Source organism: Cinclus cinclus, chromosome 13, assembly GCF_963662255.1.
Source record: "Cinclus cinclus chromosome 13, bCinCin1.1, whole genome shotgun sequence".
NCBI lineage: Eukaryota > Metazoa > Chordata > Aves > Passeriformes > Cinclidae > Cinclus > Cinclus cinclus.
The window spans coordinates 7530500-7542793 of NC_085058.1; the positions used below are offsets into that span (position 1 = coordinate 7530500).

The window sequence follows — 12294 nt, forward strand, 5'->3', positions numbered from 1 at the left end:
GCAAATAAATGTCAAAAAATTAAAGCCTGCTTCTTGAGGAAGATGCTCAGAAATGGTTTATACCTCTGCTGGTTCAGCATCAAACACTAAAAGTAGCTCATGAGCCATAACAGGACACACAAACCATTCCTCCTGCCTAAGACTGTTTAAAAAGAAACTTTAAAAAGACAACTCATTTTGGTTTAGTCATATTTACAGTATCCTATTGATACTTTACCTAGTGAGATCTTTTCTCCCGAGTCTGCTGGAAGCAGGAAAACCAACAAGGCAAGTGCTGATATCAGGACACAAGGAATAAGGAGATTGAGCCCATAGTAAAGAGTCCTACGTCTCATAGTAACTGTGAAGGTTACATCTGGGTAGGGTTCTTTACAGCATTCATAAAAGCTCTCAGTTCTCTTCCCAGGAACTCCTGCGTAGGAGAAAAGAGGAAGAAAACCAGAAATTAATGTGAATAAACTTGTATATTATATAGTGCTTTGTTTTTAAAAGGATAAATGGAGTTTTCCATGTTTTACTACAGGTAAAACTACTTAAGCTTAATTCCCACTTTTTCTCAGATGGTAAAGGAAAATCAGATAAAAGATACTTAAAGAACATAAGCAGCAAATTTGTCTTTTTTTTTTTCTTTATGTTGATTTGCATCTGAGATCTGTTCTCAAGACTTTCAAATGCCACTGGTTAGGTCATTTATTAATTTAATTTCTGTCTTCATTTCCCAGTTGTTAATCCATCCATTTCAGCAGTGGAGAAAAGGCTGCAAGTTCACAATGTGAATAAGGTATTGAGAGCTTACCTACTAAATCCCACTCTCCATTTGAAATATAGCCAGATATATCTGCTTCTTGCATTTGTAAGTCCAAAGACCAGCCTCCATAAGTCCAGGATCCAAACTTCAGGTTGCATTTCTGAACATCAAATGGAAACCAGCGCACATCTATGTAGCATGAGCTCTTAAATATGCCTACATGGGATTTTAAACAAGAACATTTAATTTAAATGTTTGTTCCACATAATTTCAAATACATTTTGTAACCAGAACCTGTTCTACCTTGTCCTTCTGTTTTTCATTTATAAAGCATATTTAATCTCAGTCCTGTGTTGACATGTAAAGAGAAGTCAGTCATAAAGAAGGGAAAGAACAGTACCATTAATGTATTGATGTTGTTAACTATTTTTAAAGATACTCTTCTGTTTTGGCACATAGCAGAAGAATATTCAGAGAAGAACTCAGATTTCTAAATACAGTATTTCAGGAAGAAATGAAGCAGAATATGTAATCTGTTTCTATTTCTTTTTCTGACTGAAGTAAGAAATCTGGAAACGCAAGAAATCCTGAAATATTTATTTGCTGTTTTATTAGATTCATATGATCTTGATTTACTCAGGAAAGCTAGCTTCTTCTTTTTCACTTGTTGAGTCAGACCCTGTCCTTCAGCAGCTTTCAGAACTGAATTGAAAAACCCCCACCAAATGGAACATCCTAACAAAGCATGTTAAATCAAGAAGAAAAACCCTGAAACCCTCTGGACATCTTAGGCAGAAAACCTAATTTGTCTGGAAAGCATTGGCTCTACTGCTGTAGTTTACAAAATTCAGATGCTAGGAAGAGTTAATTCTGATGATTATGCTAATTGAGTTGGGGAAGAAAAACAGTGCTCCACTGCTGTACATCCAGACCAAAAATTGTTTTGATCATTTCAAACAGAAATGCCTCCAAGACGTTACTAAACATCTTACTGTAAAGTTAAGATATTAATAAAAGAAACACTAAAATAATGAAATAAAAATTTATTGAGGCATTACCATGACTTTAATAAACAACATCTTTTTATAGAAAGGATTTATAAACTTCTGGAATTGTGCATTATGACAGAAGAATTTCCATAATTGTAATAAAACTTGTCTGACAGTTTTCATGCAAAGGTGTTAACCATATACCCATTATGCGTCTAGGCTTGCATCTGTCAAATGATGCTGGCTAAACAAATAAAATGTAAGAGAATTTATGGCAACCACATTTATGAAACCACACCATACACAGTAATCTATCAAAATGTATGATATGCAAACAGCCTACCTGGTGGCAGGTATTGGCAATGTCCTGAAGAATTGACTAAAACATTAGTGTGAAAAGTAGCATCAAATCTTTCATCAGCACTAGAGCAGGGGAAAAACAAAATGGGTTATTTGCTCTTTGACTGGCTGAAGAATGTCTGAGATAAATCTATTCTCATAAAAGGGCAATGTCACTTCAAAAACTTGACAGCTTTGTTCTTGTCATCAGTTTTCTGTGGCCTCAGAGTAACTGGCCTGATACTTCTGGGTTTGCTCCTGATTAAGAACTGTAAGTGAAGGTCAGCCACCTCATTCTTGCTGCTCACCTGCCCACTAGATTCATTATAGTGCCTTGGCTCTATTGATTTCCTTTTGGAAAGTAAGCACCTTTTTAAAAACTTCTCAAGCAAGTGCAGGGAAATCTGTTCTTTTGCTGTCTACATTAACAGCAGCTAATGAATACTGAGGAGATGGATACTTCAGTGTCTGTGTCTTCCCACCTCTTTGCATGGGTGCACATTATTACTACGTGTCATACAGAAGACCCTGTAATGCATCTCCAGCCTTCATTATCTTCCTCAGAAGCCACAAACTGTTCAGACAAGAAAAAAAGTAAGTAGCCCTATTCGAGGTGTCAGTGTAGGGGTGTGGCCAGCACTGCCTGCTGTGCTGTCCTTACAGTCTCTAGAAAAAGAATCATAACGTTATTTGGATTATAGATTATAAATTGGCATCTGCTGCCAAGGAATATCTCAATTCTGTCTGGCACTGTGTCCCAGGAATTTTCCAGGCATTAACATTTTAAGGACCTCTATGTGGGAAACACAATGAGACACAGGCTAGTGTATTTGTTGTACTGTTGTAGTCTCCAACCTGTCACCTTGTGGGTTGGGGTGGCACGTGAGGCAAAGGCAGGGCCAGCTGTACTGGGCAGGGCAGAGCAGTCACACGAGCCTCAGGGTCCTGCAGCAACCTGGACTTTCAAAACCAGATTGACTGGAACACTACAAGACTCTCATGTCTCTTGGACTATTAGTGGTTTAGTATCTCATAATTTTCTAATCACCTTTTAAGATATCATCAGAAAAAGAGTTAAAATCAGAGATGGTCATAAAGTGAAATATTCATAACTCTAGCAGAAAATCAAGTATATTAAAAGGTGTTTCTTAGCAGGAAAACCCTTATAGAAATATTCTTTTTTTGAAAAGAGGAATTTAATATTTGACCTATTCTGATGCAAATTTTGTGTCTCAGAAGCAAAAATAAAGCAACTGTTATTTAAGACATTTTTAATTTGCATTTTTAAATTTGCATTTTATTTCCCTCTTATTCATTAGAAGAACTTAGATTTTAAAAAATATCTGGGCTGGTTTGTGAAATTTGCAGACAAGAAAAAGCCAAAATCCAAATAATTACTTGCCAATCTGGAATTGCACTTTTTCCTGTGGTGGGCAGAAGGCTCACAAGTGTTGAAAATGCGTGCAAGTATTTAATTAGAACTTTGAAGAGAAGCAGAGAAGTCTCAGAATTGTGTATATATGCTGCCTGACTGTAGCACGCTGGAAGGAAAAGGCAGCTCAGTCCTAAGGCCATGGAACAGAGTGAGCCACTCCTGCAGCTTCACAGCTCATGGCTGCATTCTCCCTGTCTGTGTTGCAGCTCTTCTTCCAGCTGGAGCTCTAATTCTTCTCCCTCCACATGTAGGCTGCCTGTTTTTGTGATATTTGTAAGAAACTAATGCTGCAAAAATCTCTACTGATTGCACTGCCACAGTTCATAGAGGATGCTAGAGAGAGGCAGCAAGATCACACACACATTCACACAGGTGTGCATACACATAGGGTGCATGGGTCTCATTTCCTTAGAAAACCAGACCTAAAGTCCTCCAACAACACTCTGTATTAGACAAATAATTGCTTTGACTTGAAATTAATGAGGGTTAGATGATGGAATTCAAATAAGTAGTCAAACTTAGGATGTGAAATTATCCATGCCACGCAAATCACTTGTTAAGTGGAAATTAATGACTCCTGGGCTAGGTTCTGTTCTCTTCCTCTGGAGTGGAGGGCAGTTAAACACCAGGGAGCTGATTCTAAGACCTTGCTGCTGTTTCTGGTAATTGGCAAAAACAGAATTTTCACAAGAACACAAATGATCAAGGAACCTTGATTCCATTGGCACATGACTTTGCCTTTCACAGGCACATTCTTTAAAGAATGTCCAGTGGTACTCAGATTCACATATGAAATTCTTTTTTTATGAAAAAGGACCATGGGTTTTCTATGCTGTGCTTCTAATCATTTTTTGAAATGCACTGCTTCTATTGGGAATGCACTAAGTAGCTTGAACAGACTGGACAGAAATGTAATGATAGAAACCATTTCTGCTACATTTCCTCTCCAGGATATAACCACTTGAAAACAGATATTGATTACAGGACACTGAGATGACAAAGTTGTACCTAGCAGATAGAATCCCACTGGGACCTAACCTCATGTTTATAAAACTGGCAAAATGAAACTGTTAAAATGAGACATACTTTACAGAATTTTTGTTATTCTATTAAGTACTGAACCCTGTGTGGCCATTTGGAAAATAATTCCACCAGAAATGAGCACTTTTAATGAGTGTAGTTAGAAGTGGAAGACAGTCCACATGACACTAACACAGTCAACCCTGGAATTCATACAAAGGCCTAGATTTTCTTTCCTCACAAAAATTACAGATAAACTGGCCCTGCTCTCCCCACACCATAGACTGGATGTAAAACTTAATACAGATGCTACAATTTCTCTGCAGCAATTTAAGCTGCAGCAAGATGTGCAAGAACTCAAGACATAGTGAAATATGCATTCATTAAAATGGAAAGTGAATTTATGGTTCATTAATTTCCCTGTAACTGCAGATGCATGTCCCTAGTGAAGCATATGAATTGAAAGCATCTATCTCAAAATGGCATGTCACTAGAAGGGAACATCATAATATTCCTTCAGTGTAATTTCATACAGGAATAAGAATTTATCTTAAATAGCTTTGCTCTCTGACTAAACTCTGCATAAGATTTTTGGATTAAATATGTGTTTGTAATGGAGAAACCATAGAATAATTATTTCATGAGTGAGTCATAGTTAACAATCTGAAGATTTGAAAACCTGTATTAACAGAAAAATTGTGGTTTCAGTTTTCCAGGTTATTGTGACCCTTCTCATTATATAAACCACTCCAGCTACTGTTAGCATGCCTATATTAGTATCACTAATTTCTAAAATATTCCCCTTTCATTTTGGATATACTTAAATACCGAAGTCTAAATCGTCAGGCACATTGCAAGTCTCTCTTGGGTATGTGATATATAAGAGGAAGACTATTGTCATACTCATTTTTTTGGAAATCACTAAGTTGCTGTTGTAGAGTACCAGTTTTATGGTATACAGAGTGTGTCATTCATCAGGACAATGGAAATGAAGGTGTCATTTGTCAGATTCTCCCAAGAACACTGTCATTTATGGACTCAAGGTTGCTAGAGATAATTGCTCAAGAAAACAAATTTGCATTGAAAACTACATTAAGATTAACGTTTCAAAAAAAGACCTGTCTCAGGTATCAGGCTGCTCCATTTTGTGTACAGAGCATTTGAAGGAGTTTTTCTAGGCTGGTTTGTGGACAACTTGCCATGCTGAAGCCAGAAGTGAGCAGTGACCTTGCCAGGCAGTTTCCCTGAGTATGGTGAAGTGCATTGGAGCTCCCCTCAGATCACTCAGTGGTGGCTGCACCCCTGGGACAAGCACTGCCACCATGCACCCCTGGAGAAGCACCCAGTGACTGCCAAATGCTGCCACTGGTGCTGTTATCCCAAGACTGCAATGCAACGGCACCTGTGACACTGACCATAAAGGTGCTCACCAATTCAATGGGGAGCAAAGCTGCAGCTGACATTGGGAACAGCTCTTCCCTAGGTCTTGTAGCAATAAAAAGCAGCAGCTGAAGCAAAGTGGGAAGGGGGATCAGGTTGATGAGCACGGCAGGGTGTGTTCTTATGAGACATATGGCAGAGAAACAAAGGAAAGAACACCATTAGGAAAACAAAAGGTCCATGTCACCTGCACAGACAGCAAAACAATGTACCCTGGCTACCACAGAAGAGCCAGTGCTCCATGTGCAGAGCAGATGTAAGCTCTTTCCAGTACCTGGGCAACAGCACACAACAACTGCAGCAAAAGGCAACTTGTACACTTGAACAGGCAGCTCTCAGTGTTTCATATTTTGAACTAAATAAATTCCACAGTGGGAACTACCATATAACAATACAGCCAAAGAATCTCTCAATGTCAGCCAAAGGTTCTGCAGTGGATTGATGGCAATTTGTCTGTCCCTGAAATAGGCCCAACTCAGAACACTCTGATATGGAGAGCAGCAAATATCCCTATTGCTATTTTTGTAGCAGGAGGAAAGAGCAACACCAAAAGTGGATGAAGAAAAATCCAAAGATCCTTCCTGGCAATTACCTCTCCTGTCTGTACTGAAACCCAAACTCAACCCTGACAAGCAGGCAAACATCAGATTTTAATTCACCAGTAATCATTTAGACCAAAAAAATTCTGAGAAAATTATCACTAGGCATACCATTAAACACCATCTCATAAAAGCTACTCAATTAGAATGGTAATGGGGACAATATGGCTAGTCACAAAATATCTGCAAATATTGTGAACAAGAGACTGGTAATTGTCCAGTATTCCAAACACTTAGAAAGTTTTGGAAAACTGTTTTAAAATCTAGGCATTTTGATAAGATGATTATGTATTATTTACCTTCCCTTATCTTTGTGTTTGGACAGGGTGCTAGGAAAGTTCATGTAGACTTCCCTTTTCCAGGGAAGGTTGGAGCAACTGAGCTTTCAAGGGATATTTTGCAAATCTATAATTCTATGAGCTTCCCTCCAGCCACTCCCCCCACCCCCCCAAAGAAAACTGTATTTACCTGTTATAGAGAAGGATATCAGGCTTCCAAATGAGTCCATCAGGAAAACGAACGTTCTTCACCCCTGGGTATTCAGACACATTCCACTGCAGATAATGATCTGTCCAGTACTAAGCCATACACACAAAAAGTAAGTTAGGTCATCTCATCCACTGGTTTACTGTAGTTCTCTAGGGACTGGAAGGGCTGAAACAATACGTGTTCTCTTGTTTAGCTTCAGGGACTGAAAGTTTTGGAAAGAGTGAATTGAGCGTCCTAGAGCACAATGGAACTCAAAGCCCACAATTTCAACTCCCACTGCAGTGCACATAACAGCCTAGAAGAGATTTGGAGTGCTTGTATTTTATTCCTCACACTGTCTCAGGTGCCAGTTTGGGATCGAACTGCTTTATAATTCATACAGTAAATTCCATTATCTTCATAGACAACTGTTTTTCGTGGTTGGAAATGTTCAGGTTGTAGCACCTTGCTAATAGCCACGGGGTAGAGCATTCAGCATTCACTGCTGGCAGAAGATGACTGATGGCACAAAGTTAATGCCAGCAGAAGGTCTTGGCAGCTCCTGGGACCTGGCATTGGGCAAACTCTGAGGCAGCTGCTCTGTAGCACTGCTCCCACAAATTTCCTCCCTGGCTGGCACTTCCTGAGCTGGAGGTGGCTGCCCTGGGCTGTCTGTGCTCCTTTCAGCCCAGCCTGGCTACTGGCACAGGCTGGCTACTGGCACAGTTGCACCAGCAGGGCTTTGATCTGAGCTCAGCACTGCTAAATCCACACTCTGCCATTGAAACATATGGTGGTGCACAGCCATAAACAAGAGCAGAGCCCCAGACTGCAGCCACCTGAACACTGTGGCAGCCCCAGCAAGCTGCTTACCTCCTGTGCCCCAGGAAAATAGCAGCACAAGCTCCTGCATTTTCCTGAAATTGAGGCTGTACATCACTCCTTACTATACAAACGACTCGTCATGCTACTAGTGCAGTTCTGTTGCTCACCAAGGGTATAAGGAATAAAGTTCAATTCACTTTACAAAATTTACAGGATTTTCTTTTCTGTCTATGGTCCACTATAATGCACTTCTCTGTGTCTCTGTTCTTTTGTTTTTTATATTAACTTCACTTGGCTGTAGGCATTACTTAACTTACAGTGAGTACTTGTCCAGATTTACCAAGCTGTTGCAATGCCAAATGTTAATTTCTTAAATGTAAGCTTCTAAACGGGTGAGTAAATGTTCAACATTTACTCCTTCAGTGTAGTGGTCTTTGTCAAAATGTTTGATAGACATTAAGGTCAGGAAAAATTGCCAATGGATATTGTGGAGGTAAATGTTATTGGTCATTCTCATGGGGTGTTCACATCAAGCTGGTCTGTGTAATTCCTTGCATTACAGTCACAGGGAAGCTTTGGTGTGATACACCAAGTCCCCAGTTAGCCTCACGCTGCAGGTTTTCAAATACATTCTCCTACTTTTACAACAACATAAATGATCCTTCTGATGCATTCAACACAGCCAACAGCATTCATCATGCAGCTTTTGTGAAGTGTTTACTATACTTATACTTAGCTTGTGCTTCTATATTTATCTCATTTGTTTTTACAATGAGTTTGTAGCAAAACCAGACAAAAGATCTGAGTTGTGCATAATTTTTCCTTTAGCTTTACAGATAATAGTTTTTAATGGAAATCTTCAATTATTTGGCTCTGTGCATAGTTTTTGTTTTCACAGTTCACTACTTAAGCTACATCTGTTGCTCACAGCCATCCATACACAGCTTCTGTAAGCTGGGCAACTGCTTCTCATATTTTTTCAGAAATCTTACATGCATTTTCCCAGTAAACTGTTTTACATGAACTTCCTGGTTGACAAATGTCACTGTGATTTTTTACCAGTTCATCTCTGTGTAATGTAGAAATCCTGAGATGCCCAGGATACATCTGTTTTTCCCAGCAATGGAAGCAAATGAGCTGTGTGGGTTTGAGGCACTGAAAGCCACGGCTCTCATGGTTTGGGTGACTCGTTCTCAGGAGTGGCCAGAGCAGGTCACTCACAGCCACCATGGCAGGGCCAGGACTGGCAGGCTGCATTTACTGCCAGCAGAATGCATCCTGGATATCAACACATCCAATCATTTCTTATCCCAGCTTACGTTAGGAGTTACCATGGCCACTACACTGTAGTGCAGGGTGATGCTGAGTGATGTAAAGACAGTCCAAGGGCAAAGCAAAACTTAATATTCAAGCCTGTGTTAGAGATAACATTAAGCAGATTTTATGGTTGCTTGGTTAGCCCTGTGTACAAAGTGCTCACCCATCCAGAGGGTAGTACCTGCTTCATTTTGCTTTAACTTCAGAGCTACCATTAGAGGAGCTGAAGCACATTTAATTTGGATTATAACAGCAAAGAGCTCAGGGTGCTTTGGTTAGTACCAATCAGTGTGATCAGGCAAGACTCCTGCTATCATTTAGATTAAGTTTGAGATTTTTTGATGCTGAATGGTATTGCCATGGAGTGGCCAGTGGTCAGATGAAATAGTCTGCATGTATAAATACTAGATTTATATTCCCTTTTCTCTCAAGTTACTTTTTGTATTTAAGTATTTTAGGGATAAATACATAAAGTACATTTAAGATACATCGCTGTTTACACATATATATCAAGGAATGCAGTGGAGAGTGATTTCAGGGAAAAAACTTATTTCAGACCATTTAGAATAATAAAGTGACATGTTTGCCTTAAGCATGCTTTTAATCTGTCTAGAACACCCTTAACAGACAGTTAATATCAAACACTTTTATTTTTATGTGTGCACAGGCCACGAGGAGTGGCAACATTTTTCGTGGTAACCAAGTGCTCTGTTCATTGCAGTCTTAATGTGCTTCATATCCAATATGTGCTAAGGTGAATAAACAAAAAGAAATACCGAATGGATAATATAATAAAAAATTTCTAAGGGGAAAAACAAACAAACTCAAAAAGGATAAGGATGCTGTGAGATAAGAGAGAAGGAAAATAAATTAGATCCTCTTGAGTATGAATTGTTGTCTCTTCCACTGGTAAGATATCATAGCAACTATGGTCTTGTAGCTAAAAGCCAAAAACATATTATATTTGACAGTTTTAATCCTGCTGTACATCAGGCCTGTAAAAAAGCATGATTTGAGTGCTTCTTCCATGTCAGATTTTCTTTGTGAATATATGAATAGCCATGCTATCTTTGCAGGGCACCAGAACAGTCTTTCATTTGTTTCTCAAGGCCTATCCCAGTGCAAGTGAGCTGCTCTATCTGAAATGTTATAACAAAAGAAAAAATAATGCCTTTAAACTGAATGAGCTAGTAAAAGAAACAGAAATATGTAAAGTTTCTCCAAAAGCCATATGATTTGTCTGGAATAATGGAAATCTTCTGTAACTTCCATAACTTCCTTTACTTAACCCAAACAGTTCAGTTTCTGTAATACTGATGGGAATTCAACTAATGGCAAATTCTCATTCATGCTGCTATAGATGGAGAAAAATCCCCATCACCCTGTCTTTGCAGAGCTTAAGACAAACATTTGGTGGAAGTGTTTGTGGATACATTAGGACTCCACAGGAGCCAGCATGCTAAGAAGCACCTTGTTAATTCTGAGTCATAACGTAACCTTTCAGAGAAAACAATTTCAAAATACTCTCAACAAAGCTCTTGAATTGTCTATTATCTGTTCCATTTATTAAAAAGTGAGTAAAAATTGACTCCTGCTCAGCAATGCTAGCCCTGAGTTAATGAGGACAAAATTCTCTGCTGTGGTATCTAGTGGCAGCAAAAAAAATCTGACACAGAATTAGAAGTCAATTTATAATTCCTTACAGACCTGAAAGTTTTCTAAAATTAAAACCCTTTGCTGGATTAAACTCTAAGACTGAAAAGAAAAAACAAACATACTTTGTTTCAAAACTTACCATTTGTAGCCAAATATTTGTTGTTAATACTTGATTCTTTTCATCCTGGAGGGAAGGAAGAGAGAAAGAAGAAAAAAAACCAAACCACATCTTAGTACTATACAGATAAAATAATGGCATTGAATGCATTTGACTATCATAAAATAGCCAGTTGTGCTAAACTACCTTTCAAAACACTGGGAATCATTTCTACTTATTGGAACAGAAGTTTTCACAGGTACTTTTAAAATTCAATTCCATATTACCACTATCAGCCGAACTGTTTCCTGGGGGTATCCTTCTCCCAGACTCTTCCCTGAGAAACCTTTTTAATAAACAGTCTAAAGGCAAGGCACACTGCAGTAGGGGCTGCCTGCAACACCTTTCTTAGGAGCAGCTCTCTCATTAATTAACCCTATCCACCAGACATCTGCAGGCAGCAGAAAAAGTAATCAGCAAAGTGTGGCTAAGATCAGGTGAGGTGTGTTGTGGCTAAGCTCAGGTGGGGTGTGTTGTGGCTAAGATCAGGTGAGGTGTGTTGTGGATAAGCTCAGGTGGGGTGTGTTGTGGCTAAGATCAGGTGAGGTGTGTTGAGGCCAAGCTCAGGTGAGGTGTGTTGTGGATAAGCTCAGGTGATGTGTGTTGAGGCTAAGCTCAGGTGAGGTGTGTTGAGGCCATTCTGAGGAGCTTCTTAAGGCAAGAAACACCAGTGGAACTATATAAAAAGTATTGCATCAGCTTTACCAGAAAACTGTTGTCAGGGCAGAATATTATTATTCTTTGAAGGCCTTTCCTCTGGACTCCTGTGAATGATGTAAGTTCAGGTGACACAGCAGGCATCTTAATGCTGAAGTTGTAGACTTTAATTCTTTACTGTCAGACACAGGAAAACATCAGTGACCTTTTCTGTGGAGGTACTGTATCAGCATCCACAGTTGGGTTGTGTGAAGCTAATGGAATATACTATATATGTGGTCAGTATTCCACATGTTTCAATTTGAGCACACAACCCCTGTCCCAACACCAGTCAAAGCTCCTTTTACAGTCTGAGAAAGTGTGACAGGAAATTCAGTCACCTGTACAGCCTCAACTGCCAGAGTTGTTCATATGTCCAGAACTCATATGTTCAGACCTCTGAACTTAAATCTGTCACTCTTGAACTTAAACATCATTCCTAAATGCCAAAAAAGGCCAAAAATGTTTAATTACATTTCATACAATAAAAAACCCTTTTAAAAGAGTGTTTTAAGAGTGTTTTTAATAACACTCTTTACTGAAGGTCAATATTTTTCCTCTTCTGCTCTTGTTTCATGAACTACTAAGCAAAAAGAACTCCTGAG

The 12294-nt window shown here is 39.0% G+C and overlaps 1 protein-coding gene across 1 annotated transcript in view; it reads right to left on the reverse strand.

The window, feature by feature from the left end:
• The window catches only part of CHRFAM7A (CHRNA7 (exons 5-10) and FAM7A (exons A-E) fusion), a 37627-nt gene that overhangs the window by 6249 nt on the left and 19084 nt on the right, over positions 1-12294 (reverse strand). The window contains exons 3-7 of the mRNA XM_062501433.1: positions 10976-11020; positions 7039-7148; positions 2081-2160; positions 797-964; positions 218-412 (exon numbers count right to left, since the gene is read on the reverse strand). Of these exons, the coding sequence (XP_062357417.1) occupies positions 218-412; positions 797-964; positions 2081-2160; positions 7039-7148; positions 10976-11020 (598 nt within the window). The remainder of the gene's footprint in view (positions 1-217; positions 413-796; positions 965-2080; positions 2161-7038; positions 7149-10975; positions 11021-12294) is intronic.